The sequence below is a fragment of the Pan troglodytes genome, chromosome 21 (assembly GCF_028858775.2).
Source record: "Pan troglodytes isolate AG18354 chromosome 21, NHGRI_mPanTro3-v2.0_pri, whole genome shotgun sequence".
Classification (NCBI taxonomy): domain Eukaryota; kingdom Metazoa; phylum Chordata; class Mammalia; order Primates; family Hominidae; genus Pan; species Pan troglodytes.
Genome location: NC_072419.2, coordinates 42,419,477 through 42,437,732, shown reverse-complemented (window position 1 = coordinate 42,437,732; position 18,256 = coordinate 42,419,477). Strand labels below are relative to the sequence as shown.

Below are 18,256 nucleotides of genomic sequence, written 5' to 3'. Positions count from 1 at the left end.
TCTTCTGGAGACTCACTCTTTCAGTAGCCTCTGCATCCCACCTCGCCCACAGCCAGGTCAAGCTTGGCCAGCCCACATCAGGATTGATTAGGGGCCACGCTGAAGGGCAGAAGAGGATGTTGTTCACTGGATCACTAGACCAGCCTCCGCCACCCAGCCCAGGGTCTTGCTTGTGCCAGAGGCAAACAGAGGCCCTTCGTGGATGCAGAGGTCTGCCCTTCTTCCATGGCACCAGCCTTAAAGGCCCCCAAAGCATCCCTAATTCTGTGACTCACAAACCAGAAAGCCACCCCAGTAGCTCTCTCTGGACTTATGCCTTACTAGACAAAGCCGTCTGTTATCTGGCAGGTTCAGGCCATGGTAGCACTGATCCAATAAAATGCTCTGCTAATTAGATCATGGGTGCATCACCAATTTTCAAAGCATTAGAGGGCAGCACACATACAATTGACTCTCTACCTGGTCTTTATGTGATTTGGTCTTGCTCCTAGGCAGCTGTGATTTAATAGCACATACAATAGCCTGGGTCACAAGAAAATTGGGTTCTGGTTCCTCTTCCATCAGCTAAGACACTGAATAAGTCCTTCCTCTTTCTGGGTCTCGGTGCCCCTATCTGTAAAATGAAGGTTCTGAGCAGGTTCCCAGGGCCCTTTCAACTTTATTTTATTTAGGAAAGGGGAATTTTATTTGTTAAAGAAAAGTCATCTGTGAATGCCTCTAGTTAAATTAGTATGCTTGACTTTAACACTTTGGATTGAAACATGCTTTCTTTATTCTGATTTGAAGTTAACCTCCTCTGTGGAAGAGTCTGGAACTCTCAAGTGAAACAATAACTCACACTGTGCATCAAGGTACTCTGCTAGTCCCTCTACGTGCATTATCTCATTTAATCCTTACAACATCCCCATGAAGTAGGTGCTTTTATTATCTCTACCCAACGAGCCTCAGAGAGGTTAAGTAACAAGCCCAAAGTCATCCAGCTGGCAGGCAGCGGAGCCAGAATTCAAACCCAGGCAGTGTAAGTCTACACCACAACCGTATTTGAGACCAGTAAGCAATAGCTTCAGGGAGAAAACACCTAAGTATAAACTGGGGTAAATATCGCCAAGATTTAGCAAGGGCTAAAAATACTGACTTGAGAGTCTAAATGCAGTGCTTCCCCAAATCCTAACTTTATCTCTTCTTCAATCGAGAAAACACCCCACTCTTTCCACTCGGAAAGGCAGGTCATGTGAGATCCTTTTCTGAAGCCTCAGAAGCAGGTCTGATTTCTGTGAAGGGCCCATTCCCCTCCAGTGGACTCCGAAGCCCCTTCTAGGAGGGACCACTCCCTGATCCGTGTTTTCACAATAGGCACAACAGGGTCTGGTTCTGGAGAGAGCTATTGGGATTCTCAAAATGTAGTGTGCATGAGAAGCCTCTGCAGCACTTGTCCAGATGCCAATGCCAGCACTGAGTCCAAATATCTGATTCAGTAGGTCTGGGCTGGGGCCCTGAAACCTGCATTTCTAACCAGCACCCCTTCCCCATTATACTCGGGCTGATGGAAGGGGAGTATGCCAAGCTACCATGAGTCTTGAGTTTTTCATGTTTTAAGTTGGTCTCCAGGACCCAGGATTCCAAGGTTTAGTGAATTCATCTCCCTCAGCCTAATCTACCACCCTCTCCATCCCCACCAGCCCCTAAGCAGCAATGGGGGAAGCATATTGGTGTGGAGGATGAGTGTAAGTCCGGATGCAGCAACCCAATGTCTCTTTACCCAAGGCCCCTATCGAGGGGTTCAGGGCGACACCTACCTCATTGGCTTTCTCAGGGGTGCCCTTGGGGGAGGGGGAGGCGGGGGAGGAGGGCAGCCTGCGCTCCCGTTCCCAGTCTCGATCCCGGTGGATGAGTTTGCTGTTGGGCTCCTTCAGGGTCCTTTTGAGCTCATTGATGCTGGCCTGGTGCTTCAGCAAGACGTCTTCTGGCTTGTCTAAGAACTAGGGATAGATGGAGAGGGTGGTGGTGTTAGGGGAACAGCTCCAAGCGGGGATGCAGGGTGCAGGGATGATGGCAGCAGTCACCATCACCACCCTCCACCAGCAACGTTATTCCCACTCTGACCTGTGTCACTCTCATGGCAGCCCCAGAGACAAACCAGGGCAAGGAGAACCACCCCAACAGGTGCACGTCCCAAGGCACAGAGCACTGAAGATGAAAAAGAGGAGATGTCTAGTCAAGCCACCTTTGCTTCTCCCTTGCCTGGCTCTACAGCCTCTGAACAGCCAACCTCTACCCAAAGCCCACAGGTCTGGGTGAGTTCCCTGTGGTGCTATAAGCCCGGTCTTAGTCACAGAGGTGACTTCCCTCTGTTACAACTAAGGCATAGCAGGCAGCAACTGCCAGAGAGCTATAATAACTCACTAATCCTATTCACTGGGCTGCTCTGACTCATTCAGGGGCCTCCTAGATCCCTCCTGGATCCCAGTGTCCACTTTCTGGCTGAGACTTGGGCCACTGTACTTAACAGGATGTCCAGTCTGGGCCCCTCCTAGCCCAACATGCACAACTGCTCAGGCCCTGGGGAGGCCCACAGTACAGATCCTCCTCAAGCCAGGGACATCCAGAAGAATGGCCAAGCTCCCACACTAGGTACCAGGGGCAGGAAAAAATTGCATCTAGTCTCCTCTGTGATGGGACACTACCTTCCCCAACCACCCTGGACCTTCCAGATACCTTTCAGGTACTGACTCACCAATAGCAGACAGGGTGAGATACAGCCAGATAGAGAAACTAGAATGCTGTGGAGTGTTCAGGAAGATTAGGAGAATTAGAGACCAGGAAGAAGAGCAGTAAGTCCCACAGCTGGGCACAAGAATTGAGCCAGGTATAGCTGGAGTTGTAGGATTCTACCTATATGGGTAGTGTTCCCAGCCAGTGCAGCATGACAGAGTCATCTCCTTAGGTCAAGGGAGGACGAGCTTTGTGCAGGAGCTGGCAGGGACCTGCCAAAAGCTGTTTATCTGGCTACTTCTGGGGCAAAGTGGTGGCTGGCAGCCCAAGGACGCTTATCTGCAAGGCTGCTTAAAAATTCATGTTAACTCAATTCAGGACAAGAAATGGACAATCTCAGCTTATTAAAGTCAGATCAGGTAATTCTGGAAGAACCACTGGAAGGTAAGCTTACCCTTGGACAAAGCTAGAATCTTCCCCTGGGCTCATCTCTGGTACCCAAGGATCCACTATGGCTGACTCCTAAGCTACCTCAGGAAGGAAACCAATCCCAGTGAGGCTCCTGCTTTCCCTCCAGACATCTGTCTGTTCCTCGGTTATCCCTTCCCAAGCTGAGCTGCCCTCTGGACCATGGCTGTCTGAGAAGTCAAACCTGATGGTGCTTGCACAGGGAGAGGGTTTGGGCTGCAATGGGTAGTGAGTCCCAACCTGAGATGTGGCTTGTCATCTTCCATCACAAACCTGCCCCACTGCCTCCGTGGGTGTGTTATGTCCCTGAAGGCTGTAGGGAGCAGTGGGATCCTGGGGTCCTGGGATCCCTAAAGGTTAAGGGCATTGGAGAAACCTAGTCTGAATGCTTTGCTGTTCAGACAGGGGACTGGGGCCTGAGGGGAATTTCCCAAGACCTTCAAAGAGTTGGTGGCAGAAGTGGGGTTGAAACCCAGATCTCAGGACTCCAAGGCAAGGCTCTTCTTATGTCCCAGTCTCTGGCCCTTTCCCTTGGCAGCCCAAGAATAAACCCACTTCTCTTGCAGTTAAAGTTCAGATGAAGAGTTGGTGACTGTGTGAGAGGGAAGAAGTGGTTAACATGGAAGGAATAATTTGGGGGAAGCAACAAATGGGAAGACGAGGAAAGGAGGAGAAAAGGAGGAGGTTTTTGCCATAGCGGAGCAGTAGTCGACCCTGCCTGGGGGAGGTGTAGGACTGGAGTTGGGGCAGATGCAGGTGTGCTCTGAGGCACCTCCCTCCCCCACCCCCAATCCCCACTCCCACATCTGACTGCCAATAGATACAAAAAGAAGCTAGGGGTGAGGACACAGGGGACACAGACGAGATGGAGGCGAGACCAAACTGTGCTGTCAGGGAGGAGATGAATCTAGGGAAGGGGTGGGTCAGGGGAGATGTGCTAAATGAAAGCACAGAATGGCCTGGAAGAGCTGGTGGTGCAGGTGGGATGGTCAGCAGGTGAGCTGCAAGTATTGAGGACCAGGTGAGCTGGGGAGAGGGTGGGAGAGCTGAGGAAGGAGGGAGAGATGGCCGATTGGCCAGGAGAGTCTAAGAAGGGAGCTGGAGAGAGAAACTTAGTGGGTGGCGGAGTGGGGAGCAAGGACGGCTGCAGAGGGGGATGGCTGGGGAGCAGAGATGAAGTTGATGCTGAGATGGTGCCAGGGAAGGGAGCCTGGGATGGACTGTGGGATGGTGACAAATGAGCTAGGGATGGGAACGGCTGGGTAGGGAGGGACAGGTCCCATGCAGTACCTCCTGCTTGTGTCTCGGCGTGGTTTCCTGCTCCGGCTAGTGGGATGTGGTAGGAGGGAAAGAAAGCAGCAGGGTCAGTAGAGCAGATGGATTAGAGATACCACGATGGGCTTGGTCCAGCAAGGAGCCCAGAGCACGCACACTCGACCAAGTGGAGGCCAGGGCAGCTGGGTGGGCCACCAGCAGGGCAGTGAGGTAGTCAGAAGAAGGTACAGGTGTGAAGCAGGGTGCTGTCCCAGGAAGGCAGAGAAGGGAACTAGAGGCCAAGTGGGCAGAGCCACACTGGGCAGATGGGATGTGAGAATGGAGTTCCCTGCTCTCGCTGTCAGTGGGAGCATGTTCAAGGCCCTGTGCTCACAAGGTAGATGGAAAGAAACCTGCTGAACAACTATACCAAGAGGAAGCTCTCCCTGGCCTGTGTGTGCACACACCTGTGTGTGTGCATGTTGTTTGCACATCTGTGTGCACGGATCTAAGGGTGACGGGTGCATACATCTGTTATTAAATGAGTGTGAGGCTGAGGTCATGCAATCCTGCATGAGCGTGTACACACAGATACTAGGACTGTGTGTGTGCACCTGAGTGGGGCATGGGGAAATAGGAAGGGGACACACTTGAACCTCACACTCCTAGAGCTGTTGGTGACACCTGGTCATGCTCTGAGGAGGAAGAGAGTGGTGCAGATCCAGATCCCAGTCAGAGGGGCAAATTAAGAGTGTGCAAAAGGAGGCCTGAGTCCTCTAGGGGACAGAGTGCCCCTCTGGAAAAGCAGGGCAAAGCTGGGGAGAGTACAGGACAGGCAGCATGCCCACTCCCATGCCCACCCCATCCCGGCAAGGGCCAGGTATTGAGAGATGACCCAAAGGCAAGGCCCTGCCATGGTGCACTCCATAGTAAGGGTGCTTGGCCACAGCTGGAGGCATATGAAGGTCAAGGCCGAGGCTAGACCTCAGGTCAGCCTCCTGATCCCCAGGGCAGAGAGTATGAGAAAGCCAGGCTCCTACCTTTAGCTCCTTGATCTTGGTTGGAGTCCTGACCTCTCCCTCCTCAGCCTCTGACCGTTGCCCCCCAGACTCGCCATCCTCATCCCGCTTGTCACCGTCAGGCCCTGCATCGTGGTTCTCGCTGACCGAGGCTGGGCGGGAGAACTCTGCTGAAGTGGGTGGAGATAGCCAGGCAACCATGTGAGACCCCTCCCAGAGAACAGACAGAGAACCAGCCCAGCCCTGCCCAACCACGCCTGGAGTGGAGCCAACTCTTCCACACCCCTCACCCATTGCCCAGAGGGGTGAAGTAGACTTCTGATCACATGGCCAGTGAGTGGCAGAGTTGCCTCCCAGCCCAGGACTCCTTCCTGGTTTCTACAGCACTAGAGCCTGGGTTCAAATCTCAAATCCATCTGTTCTTGACTGTGTGACCTTGGGTAGGTTACATAATATTGCTGGGTCTCGGTTTCCTCATCTAGAAGCAGTGCCTGCTTTAGAAAGCGGAGGTGAGGAATGAACAAGCTAATGTATATAAATATTTATGGAAGAGTGGCTGGCACAGAGTGAGCCTTCCATCAATGGCAGCCCATAAATGTTGCTGTTTTGGTTGTGGTGGTTGTGGTAGAATACTCACTTGATCATCATTTAGCAACACACAAATATTGTGAGACTAGCTTTACTGGTGAAAGCTAAAGTCCTAAAATTTGCAACTGATTTACCTTCTTTATAAATTAGGGAGAATTCAGGGAGATGCCTGCAATAACACCTTTCTCACTCACTGGTATTCCAAAATGCTTTTCTGAATAGGAAAGGAAGGGGTGGAACTAGACTTCGCATCACGCATTGGGCATAATCCGACTATGCCCGTGGATTGTGTCTTGGTAGAAAATAGGCTGAAAAACACGGGTTTAAAATAACCAGAGCTCAGATTATCCTTGGGGTTGGCCTAGATTTTAAAAAGAGGATAATTATCCTTTCTATTCATATACACTCACTTTGCAAAGTACGCATTTATGCATATATTTCGTTTGATTTACACAATACCCTATGTTGATGGCTGGAATGGGACTGACTTATCCCCATTTTACAGAGGATGACTGGAGACATCAAGAGGGGAAATATCCCACTGGTGACCTTTTGGTGAGTTGGGACAGGGACCAAGGCCTCCTAGCTTAGAGTCCATGCTTCTGTTCCTCTCCGATGAGCTTCACCAGCTCTGGGCTAACCTCTGCTGCCTGCCAGAATCTGGGCTTCATTTGGCTCCTGACATAGTAATGGAAGCTACAGGGGAGGGACCTTTCCCTTTGCATAAACCCCAGTTGTCAGTCCTCTGTCTACCCAAGGAGAAGAAGGAGCTTCTTCAGCCTCAGATGAACCCTAGCAGAGCTACACATCTTTCAAACATGCACAGGAGTCCTGAGACAGGTCTCATTTTCATATACCAGACAAAGCATCAGACTTTCTTAATCACTTGGCAAACTCCTAGGTATCCTTCCAAACCCTGCCCAGTTGGCACCCTTTCTGCAGAGCCATTTCTGCCCCTTCTAGACTTAATTCCTCCCTCCTCATGGCTACTCTACATTCTACACATGCTTTTCCCATTGCTTGAACCACAACAAATGCTTACAAACCTGCTATTCTATGAGCTCCTCAGAGGAAAGGGCCAAACCTATTCACTCTAAATACTATACCCAGGACCCAACACAAGGCCTGGCACACATATAACACTCAGAAAATATAAGTAGAACTAACTTGCCTGGAGGCCTGCCCCAAGGTGTTCTGGGAGTATCCACGGTTTCCCTACCCAAGTCCCCACTTTCCACCTTTTTTTTTTTTTTTTTTTTTTTTGAGACGGAGTCTTGCTCTGTCACCAGGCTAGAGTACAGTGGCGGTGCAATCTTGGCTCACTGCAACCTTCACCTCCCGGGTTCAAGTGATTCTCCTGCCTGAGCTCCCGAGTAGCTGGGACTACAGGCGCCTGCCACCATGCCTGGCTAATCTTTGTATTTTTAGTAGAGACGAGGTTTCACCATGTTGGCCAGGATGGTCTTGATCTCTGGACCTCGTGATCCACCTGCCTTGGCTTCCCGAAGTGTTGGGATTATAGGTGTGAGCCACCGTGCCTGGCCTTTTTATTTTTTATTTTTTTTATTTTTTTTGAGATGGAGTCTCGCTTTGTTGCCCAGGCTGGAATGCAATGGTGTGAGCTCACTGCAACCTCTGCCTCCCAGGTCCAAGCAATTCTCCTGTTTCAGCCTCCCGAGTAGCTGAGATTACAGGCGCATGCCACCACGCCCGGCTAATTTTTGTATTTTTAGTAGAGATGGGGTTTCATCATATTGGTCAGGCTGGTCTCGAACTCCTGACCTCAGGTGATCTGCCCGCCTTGGCCTCCCAAAGTGCTGGGATTACAGGCATGAGTCACCGTGCCCAGCCCCCACTTCCCACCTTTAAGCCACTCTCTACAAACCTAAAAACAATAATGATGGGTACAATTTCTTAAGGTGCTACTATATGCCACAGAATATTTTCTAGGCATGATCTCATTTAGTTTTCCCTAGAACACAGCAAAGTAGGTACTATGTATTTTGTAGAAGAGGAAATAGGCTCAGGGAGTTAAATAAGTTGCTTAAGGTCACCCATCCATTCATTCAGATATTTATGAACCACTTCCGGTGTCCAGAGAATAGCCCACGGTGACTGTCAAGCCGAGATTTGAACTCAGATCTGCATAATTCTGAATCTCCCCAGTGACCCATGTGACTTCCGAACATCACCTACAAACTCTAGTGTGTACATCCTGGGGAGAGACTTGGGCCCTGAAGGGTGCTGATTTAGTAGGTCTGGGGCAAAACCTGGGAATTTTCGTGCTTGCTTAACAATCTCACAGGCGACTCTGATGAAACGTGGTTTGTGCACCACATTTTAAGCCCGGTCTGCTTGCTACAGGACTATATAGGGCCAGTTTTCATTGATGTTAAGGGCACCCATCAATCCAATAGAAATGGGGACAGTGGAGAGTGCCATGTGGTTAGATTGTCAATCAGCCCAGAACCTAGTAGAACCAAAAGAATGACCAAGAACGATGCCCTGGCCTCCCAGCAGATAAGGCATCATCAGCTCCACACTGCAGTCATAAGACACTATTCTCCTAGTATGATGATGACCAGTGCAAGGGACACCAGCCTGCAGCAGAGGGATGCAGGGGAGGAGGGTGAATCAGACCTGCACTGCCAGGCCCAAGGTTAGACCACAGGTTAGACTGGTGGATTGCTAAGCTTCTTGGGTAGGTGGCCCAAACCATATGGCTAAACCCGGGACCCCAAAAGACCACGACTCAGGGAAGTTGTGGGGAATCCAGAGAGTGGTAGTGTCACATCTCAAGTGGGAGTGAGCTCTAGGTTGGGACTAAGCCACCAAGAGCTGCCCAGGGACAGCACTGGTCTTGAGGGGCCAGCCTGGTGCAGATGAACTTGGGATGCATCTACCATTTTCCTGCTCATTCTGCAGAACCCAGCATGCCCACTCCCCCAGTTCCCTCTGAAGACCATTCCCCGCCCAGCCCTCCAATTTGGGCCATACCTCCATCAAGGCTGCGGGACATGGTGTACCGTTTGCTGGAAGAACGCTCAAAGAAGGGTGCAGGCCGGTCAATGAGGGCGCTGGCCTGGCGAGTCTGTGCCTGGGTCCTCCCACTGTACCGGAACTTGGAGCCCATCACCAGGAAGCCCTTGGGTGGGGGCTCAGGGGACACCAGCCTGCAGCAGAGGGATGCAGGGGAGGAGGAAGAATCAGACCTGCACTGCCAGGCCCAAGGTTAGACCACAGCTGGCCTTTCATCCCACTACTCCACCAACTACAACAATTCAAAGTGGTCCAGGAAGGGAGAGACTTGGGGAAAGGGTGGAGGACTTTCCTAGAGTTCTCACTAACTCCTCCCCCTGCTCCCCTCCATACACATGGCCTCTGCCCCATCCCCATTACCCCATCCAAGGGCAGGCTCACCGGAAGAATGTATGATGCTCGATGCAGACCTTCCACAGTCTCTTGGCTGACCGGTGGTTTGGGAGCTTAAAGCCAATTGTGCTCTCAAATTGCTCATACTGGAAAACCAAAAGGGCAGGTTAGAGGCAGGGCCTGAGCTCACTCTCGCCACTAGCCCATTCTTTGTGTTTTTTATTTCATTTGTTTAATGTTTTTTTGAGACACAGGGTCTCGATCATTTGCCCAGGGTGGAGTACAGTGGCGCAATCATAGCTCACTGTAACCTTGAATTCCTGGGCTCAAGAGATCCTCCTGCCTCAGCCTCCCAAGTAGCCAGGACTACAGTCAGACGACACCACACCAGCTAATTTTTTGTAGAGAATGAGTCTCACTATGTTGCCTAGGCTGGTCTCCAACTCCTGGGCTCAAGCAGTCCTCCCACCTCAGCCTCCCAAAATGCTGGGATTACAGACGTGAGTCATTCTTTCTGAACTCTTCTCAGGCATCTGCGACTTTGGCCTGTTCATTCACTGAATCAATAAGGGTGATTGAGCCCTTACTCTGTGATGGGTCCAGTGCTAAACACTAGAGATACATGGAGACCAAGGCAGAAGATTCTAGTAGGGGAAGGGGACCTCCAATAACAAATAAGCAAACAAGATAATTGCAGACACTGATCAGGGCTACAAGGGGAATGAAGGGAGATGTGTGGTGCAGCAGAACTGGGAAGGCATAGGGGCTCCTGTCATCTAAGGAAGAGCAGGGGATCCCCTCTAGACCTAGATCTAGGTGATCTTGAGCTGACATTTGAAGAATGGGAAGGAACCAGCTATGTGAGAAGCGAGAGGGGGACACTTTCAGGTAAAGGAAACATCAAATGCGAAGCACTCAGGCAGGAAAGAGCTCGACTTATTCAAAGATCTCAAGGCCAAAGAGGCTAAAGCACCTTGGGCATGGGGCAGTGTGGCAAGGAATAGGTGGGAGAGGTAGGTGGCCATGGAAGGAGTTTGAAGTTTAGCTCAAGAGCTAAAGAGAGTTCCTGAAAGGTGTAAGCAAGGGTGTGGATGGGAAGGGGGAGTGGGCTTGCCATGATCTGATTAAAGGGACTTTTTAAGATCTCTCCAGCAGCTGTGAGGAAAATGACCTGGAGAGCACCAGAGGCGAGGGAGAAGGCCCTCATAGGCACAGGCAAAAGATGGGGGATGCTGGAGGCGGGTGTGATGGAGAGGAAGAGAAGCAGATGGGTTCATGTTTATTCTACAGGTACAACCAAATGGGCTTTTTGATGGGTGAGATGTGGGTAATTGAAGGAAAAGAGGTGTAGACATATACATGTTTGCATTTGTGTGTGTTGTATGTATAGTCGAGTCTGTGTATCTTAAAATGTGTACAAACTTCCATACTTACAACACCTAAATACATGAACTTTACACAGACATGTATTCATTTATCTGTGTGACCTGAATGTATGTAGTTATATTTCTTCTTTTTTTTTCTCCCTTTTTTTTTTTTTGAGACAGAGTCTCGCTCTGTCGCCCAGGCTGGAGTGCAGTGGCGCGATCTCGGCTCACTGCAAGCTCCGCCTCCCGGGTTCACGCCATTCTCCTGCCTCAGCCTCCCGAGTAGCTGGGACTACAGGCGCCCGCTACCACGCCCGGCTAATTTTTTGTATTTTTAGTAGAGACGGGGTTTCACCATGTTGGCCAGGCTGGTCTCACACTCCTGACCTCATGTGATCCACCTTCCTCGGCCTTCTAAAGTGCTGGAATTACAGGCATGAGCCACTGCACCTGGCCATATGTGGTTATACTTTTATTTAGACTCCTCTCTCTCTCTCTCTCTCTCTCTCTCTCTGTGTGTGTGTGTGTGTGTGTGTGTGTGTGTGTGTGTGTGTGTGTGTGTGTTGGCAGTCCAGGCCCAGCTGCCAGGGTCCACTCCATTCTAGTTGATTCCGGTGAGAAGGAGTGTTTCCCAAGGCAGGCTCACCTCCCCAGGCCGGATCTTGATATAGAAGTTACTCCTCTTGTAGGAGATCTTGAGGATCTTGGGCCAGGCAAAGCGGTTGATTCTCAGCCGGTCCCGGTAGATGAGCAGGCCATTGGCACAAACGCCTAACATGATGTCGATGCCCTCAGAGTCCTGCATGAGAAGAGACCATGGAATGGGAGGCCCGGGGTCCACGCCTGGGGACAGCCTGCCACCCACCCCGAAAACACTGCCCTGTGCGCTGCTTGTAACGAGCTCTCAGGAGCAGGGTTAGAGCCTCCATGCTGGAGTCCCACTGACCAATCCCTCCCATAGTCATTCAGTCATTCACTCATCCATTTAGGTATTTTTTTCACCCACTCACTTGTTTGATCATTTGCTCTGTCAATCACTCAATCATTCATTCATCCAGCAAATATTTAGTGGCACACACTTGGTGCCAGGCTATGTGCCAGGTGCTAGGGATATAGAAATAAACTAAGGCCTACGTCTTTCCCTCACAATGCTCCCAATCTAGCAGTGGCTCAAACAGGTTCATAAATAAAATACATGGAGAAAATAATACAGATCATGAGAAAATAAAAGGTTATGGAACTTCGAGAAATGAGAATGAGAACAGAAAAGGTTTCAAGTTGGAGGTAACACAGGGTCTGGCACACCACGCCCTAGGGAAAGGCCTGATAGTTCTTTGGGGGCACCACCCAGACACTAGGGGAACCCAGGAAGCTGGTGGTACCTTGGCATGGTGCAGGTCTACTCCGTACATGGAAAGCTTCTTGGCATTCTCTAAGAAGTGGATTTCTGCTTCTCCCGGGGTCATCCCCCTGAGGGAAAGAAAGTGATCACAGGTGACCAAGGGAAAGGCCCAGGCTTAGTCCTGCTGTCCAAAGGTGCCCACCATCAGAACCCATGATTCTAGAAAGTCAAATATGCTGAGCCTCACCCTCATCTTTTCCCTCTGCCCTCAGAGCAGGAGGGTGTACCCCAACTCCCACTTCAGCCCACCCAACCCCCAACTTCTGCCAAAGCTCAAGTCCAGTCTTGTTAGTCCAGGGATCATACAAAGGCTGAGCTGGGAGTCAGGATTTTTGCCTCATTCTGCCACTGAGTTGACTGTGAGCTATAAATTCTACTTTTCCATGACTGTAAAACCATTGTTAAGGACATTGTTCATTATAATCACCCAGGGGCTCCTAAATTATTACCCACACAGGATATTTCTTGCAGAATTTAGTATCAGAAGCCACTTAATCTCTCCTAAGGAACAGGTGCACATTCTCCTTTCCAAAAAGAAGAGTTATGTAATTAATCAAGTTCCTTCTTTGCTTTGGCTGCCAGGAAACTTGGACTACATTTTATACTTAGTCACAGCAAACACTTATTGAGTACTATGTGCTGGTTACTGTTCTAAGCACTTTACACATATTAACTCACTGAATCCTCATAACAACTCTGTAAGATAGGTATTATTATTATTCTCATTTTACAGATGAAAAAACCGGCACAGAGACATTGAGTAACTTGTCCAAGGTCACACTGCTATGAAGGAGAAGAGTCAGAATTTGAATCTAGACAATGTGACTTCAGAGTTTATGCTCCTAATCACTTCATTACAGGTCTTGTGTATCCTCCAGGCCTCAGTTTCCTGTGACCTGTCTACCTCTGGGCTGCTGTGTGGGATACTTGGACACGAGATGTCAGTGTGCTTTAGGTCCAAAGAGCTTTAGGGACAGCCCTTAGTATTTCTCCAGCCCATATTGATCTGAACATCTTTCTCTGAATTATTATGACTCTTGCAAATCCTAAGATGTCTTGCTATCTAGGACAGGGATGACAAATAGATGGCAGGCAGGCCACTACTCCCTATTCCTATGCCCAGGTGGATATTGCTAACCTAGGCATTGTAGGGAATCAGTGTCCTACTCAACACAACACCACAGCAGTCGCTATTAACTAAGTGGAGTTAGTGTGTGACTCTCAGAGACAGCATTTGCCACCCTTGACCTAGCATTCATCACACCCCAGCAGGCTCTTCCCCACGTACACGATCCCTCCACATCTGACTCTAGCCCTCCTCTCCAGATAACGCCCACAGAACCAAGGCCTCCTAATTCCCTCCATCCTCAATAGTAATGAGACAATATCACCATACTCCTTTCCCTGGGTGCCGCACTTTACAGTTTATAATGCACCTTCACATTATTAATTATATTGAGTCCCCATAACAATCCTGGACTTACAGCCCCAAATACTTCCAGCTTAAAAGGACCCTACAAATCATTTAGTTCCAAGGGTTCCTCTCCAGGGGAACCTGTACAGAAGCAATGGCAAAGGGGAGTATCTGGGTTGTTACAAGGACTGAGAAGGTGTTATGGGCATTTACTGGGTCCCAGGGATGCTGAACATTCTGCACAATGAATTCTCCTGCCCCAAATGCCAATAGTTGAGAGACACTGATAATCTAACTTTGTGCATATACAGGTGAAAAATGGGGCTTAGATAGGTTAAATAACCAGCCTACAATCACACTAGTTAATTATTGTCCAACTGCTGGAACGAGGTACTTCCCCTGCATGATCAACTGTTCAACCCCTCGATCCACAGACAGCAACACTAACAGCCAACATGCAGTGTGCCTTTAATATGTGCTATTTAGGCTTCCCACCAATCCTACAGGGTGGGTTTAACAGCATCCACCTTGAACAGATGAGGAAACCAAAGCATAGGAAGTGCAATGACCTTCCTGAGATCCTCTAGTTAGAAAGTGGCAGAGCCAGTATAGGAACCCTAGCAGGCTGGCTTTCGGGTCCAAACTTTTGAACTCTACACCAAGATCTAGACATGAGGACACTTACTCAGAGACACAGTAGCAATTATTTTCTCCAGTTGGCAGATAAACTTATTCTCAGAGGCCAAGGACAGGGAATTATCACACCTATAGAGGAGCTTAAGAAACTTGGGTCCCAAAAGGTCATCAAGGCCACACAGCCAGTCACTATCGTTCCTATTTACAGAGATGATTTGCTCTTAGATATACCTCAAGCTAGGGGCAGAGCCAGGCGGGGTACAAACAGCACAGTATGCGGCGGCCTAGGACGTTCAGGCCTGCAAGGAAGGCTCCCACTGGCCAAGGAGCCACAGAAGGCCCTGGCTGGCACCCTCTTACCTATATGTCTTATGCAGCTCCATGATCCTCTCCTCCAGCTCCCGGGTCTGGTTAGGGGCGAAGCGGAGCTCGCTGACATAGTTGCCCACATGCTCCTCAGCATCATAGTCACCCAGCTCAGCCTGCACAGCGTAGGAGCCCAGTAGGGCATGCGTGACAAAGGAGCATGGCAGCCGGCCCGTGATGATGTCTGCCCGCAGCTGCAGGCACAGGTAGTATCTGGAGATAGGGGAGAGCCAGCATGGGCACAGGGCCCTACTCCTCCCTAGATCCCCCAAGCACAGCTGTCCATCACAACTAAATAGAACATAGCTCAGCAGCAAAGTGTGTTTGTAGACATCGGCGCTTCATATATTGACAATCTGGGTATGTCTCATGAGATGGTTTTGCAACATTTCACATGACTTTAAGCATTTTTGTGCATTTCTAAATTTGAGGAATTTGTTTTCTATTATGACAGCATTTTCAATTTCTAACTCAATTTCAAGCTAAATAGGACTACTTTGCTGGTTTGGCCATTACAAAATGTCGTATAGTTTTAATTATACAAGTAATATACTGTATTCATGTTGTGGAAAAATTCACACTTTAGAGGTGACTCTAAATTTCCTCTTGATGACCAGAAATGTATGTGGTTTTGATTTATGGATGTTTCTTACCTGTAAATGGCATCAAATGCTGTCTCTGATTCTAACAGCTCATTTTTTCATACCCAGGCCTTAGAGCCCTCCCATGTCAGCACATGTGACTCTACCCCATTCATTTTAACTTCCACATTGTATTCCATGTCCCAGATGAACCTGCTTGCCAATGCTTTCCCAAAACTTTCTTATTTTGCCTCCAGCTCTAAGTAAATTGTCTGAAAACAAATTGGTTTAAAGAAACATTTCCAACTACCAGGCCATGATTTTTTATAACTTTTATGCACAGTTGGACGATTTTACAATTTTAGAACCATTTAAAACCATTTTTATTGCTTTTTTGGTTACTATGTATTAAAAAAAAGTTTCATTTTTAGCCAACAATGCCTCCCTGTCCATTTTTTGTTATGTTTCACCATTTTTTTCAACTGCCTATTTCTTTTTCTTTTTTTCTTTTTTTGAGATGGAGTCTCACTCTGTCACCCAGGCTGGAGTGCAGTGGCGCGATCTCAGCTCACTGCAACCTCTGACTCTCAGATTCAAGCGATTCTCCTGTCTCAGCCTCCTGAGTAGCTGGGATTACAGCCACATGCCACCACGCCCAGCTAATTTTTGTATTTTTTGTGGAGACAAGGTTTTGCCATGTTGCCCAGACTGGTCTCAAACTCCTGGTCTCAAGCAATCTTCCTGCCATTGTCTCCCAAAGTGCTGGGATTACAGGTGTGAGCCACCACATCTGGGCTTTTTTCTTTTAAGTATCTTTTACTTAAAATAATTCTTACTACTTGGTGACATTATTTCACAGTCAGAACTGAAGTCCTGGCAAAAAGTATGTGCAGCCTCAGTGTGCGCCCAGGGCCAAGGCATAGACTCAGAATCAGTAGCAGCTCAAACATCACAGGCACCGAGTACAGGCTTATGGGCATTCTGTTCAAAAGTCTCAAAATTCAGAAATCACTGCCAAATATTCTGACCAATCTTTCATTTCAATCAATTTGTCATTTTGACCAGTTTATTTCGGGCCTAACTATTTTTGGCGAAATCAGCTGCTATAGCACCCATCTCCTGGGGCCATCTGTGCTAGGCAGGCCTAACTTCCTTCCTGGTGTCCCTGGAAGCACAGTGCCCAGTGTCTGGCACAAACAGGAGAGGTATCAGTAGGGAAGACCAGGGGGATTGAGGCTGTGCTGGCTTAACCTACACAGTCCACTTGGGAATGGAATTTCAGATCTTGCTGCTGCCACATTAGCCCGCACCTGACCTCAGGGCTCAGAACTAGGACTAATGACGCCAAAGCCCAGGCCTGATCTGTTCCAGGAACATCTGTCTTATCTCCCAAGGCCAGAGTCAGCACCTTGACCTTTGGTCGATGGCCTGGCAAACAGGCAATCAACATGAAGATGAAGGAGGGACCCAATGGGAGAGAGGGGCTGGCTTAGGAGCCCTTCCCCTGCTGTAGGGGAACTCCAAGCCCATATTTTATGTTGGGAGTATAAGGCCCATCACCTGGATGACACAGCCCCAGGATATCATGAAGTGAGACTATCTCTTTGGAAAGGGCTTAAGAGAAGGGCTTCCCCCGTTCTGGTTTCCAGAAATGGGATAACCCCACGGAAGCTCCCATCCTGAAGGATGCTTTGCACTCATTTCCAATCTTCAGGCCATGTTATCTACTGGCCCTGAGGCACAACGAGACTGCACACACAGTCCACGCTTGCCCCAACAGCCCAGGCTTTTCTCTGTGGGGAGTCCCAAGACCCACTTGACTTCCACATGCCTGATGTGTGCACAGAGTGGCATGCAGACCAAAGTTCTACGTTCAAAGGCATCCCATTCTACCCTCTCCATACTCCCAATGCTGCAAACTGGTGGCTCACCCAGCACAGCAGCTTTTACATGGGTTTGGTATGTCCCACCCAGAGATGGCCCATGCTATGTTTTTTTAAAGTTTGCATTTGTTGCCAACATTTAGAACTGTGGTTTTTATTCTTTAATCTCTAGGTTCATTTCAACAATCAGGCCCAATTCCTACATGACAGTGATGGCCTGGAGGGGAACAGCAACTGTTTTAGGTGGCTTCTGTCCTCTTAAATCTACAAAAGGCCCCGCAGTTCCCTGTGATACCTCCTCCTCTGACATCAAGGGTCAGCTGCCACTGACCACTGTGCTTGCATCACTGTGTTTCTTACAATGAGTCGGCTTCCTGTGTACGATGCTGTCTGCCTGACCTCGGTAGGCGACTGCATTTGCAGCTGCTGTCACATACTGCCTGTGTCCCCAGGGCCAGGGGCCCTCATCCATAGTCCCACACAGCCAGCACACCTGTCTCTCCCTCCACAGCCCTCACCTTGTGATGTCTTCTGTCAGCTGGGCAGGATCAGGCGGGTAGAACTTGACTGTGAAGGCAAAATTCCAGGGGCTACCTGAGAGGAGATGGGAGAGAGATCAGCGAGGCCCTGACACCCCACTGGGTGGTCCAGATGCACCATCCTCTGGGCAGTTTTTCAAAGTTTCTCCTATCTATAATCTCAGGACAATCCAATCAGGAAGGCTGGAACATTATTCCCATTTGACAGATTAGCAAACTGAGGCCCAAGTTAAGAGACTCGTGAGCTAGCAGTAGGAAGGAAGGTAGAAAGAAAGAAAGAAAGAAAACTGACGCTGCATGCCAGGCACACTGTTAATTGCTTTACAAACATTACTTCAGTAAACCTCACCACAACCCCATGAGTAAGTCCTATGATTAGCCCCATTTTATAGATGAAGACACTGAGGCCCAGGCAGTAAATTAGCCCAAGGTCACCCCGCTTGGAAGTGGCAATGCTGGGGTTCAAACCCAGGCCACCTGGCTCCTTGGTCTACAACCTAGTCTGGGTTGCAGGATGTTAATGATAAGAAAAAAGTCTAGATAATATATTAAACAGGTTTCCTAAATTTGGACTTGTCAGAGCCCTCACCCTGCTACTGTGCACTGCAACTCTCTGAGGGGAACATGCATTCAAGAATTTCCAAAAATGATTTGA

General features: G+C 49.2%; 1 protein-coding gene across 50 annotated transcripts in view; it reads right to left on the bottom strand.

Annotated features, from left to right (window-relative positions):
• The window catches only part of EPB41L1 (erythrocyte membrane protein band 4.1 like 1), a 139,877-nt gene that overhangs the window by 32,929 nt on the left and 88,692 nt on the right, over positions 1 to 18,256 (bottom strand). For 18 of the 50 annotated variants that reach the window (XM_063802892.1, XM_063802893.1, XM_054674698.1 and 15 more), the window contains 8 exons: positions 17,581 to 17,656; positions 14,593 to 14,811; positions 12,163 to 12,250; positions 11,427 to 11,579; positions 9,462 to 9,559; positions 9,039 to 9,214; positions 5,475 to 5,623; positions 1,797 to 1,979 (listed from right to left, as the gene is read on the bottom strand). In XM_063802892.1, the coding sequence (XP_063658962.1) occupies positions 1,797 to 1,979; positions 5,475 to 5,623; positions 9,039 to 9,214; positions 9,462 to 9,559; positions 11,427 to 11,579; positions 12,163 to 12,250; positions 14,593 to 14,811; positions 17,581 to 17,656 (1,142 nt within the window). Of the gene's footprint in view, positions 1 to 1,796; positions 1,980 to 4,470; positions 4,507 to 5,474; positions 5,624 to 9,038; positions 9,215 to 9,461; positions 9,560 to 11,426; positions 11,580 to 12,162; positions 12,251 to 14,592; positions 14,812 to 17,580; positions 17,657 to 18,256 lie in introns of all 50 variants that reach the window. The other 32 variants (XM_016937830.3, XM_054674701.1, XM_054674695.1 and 29 more) reach the window with 3 other exon arrangements.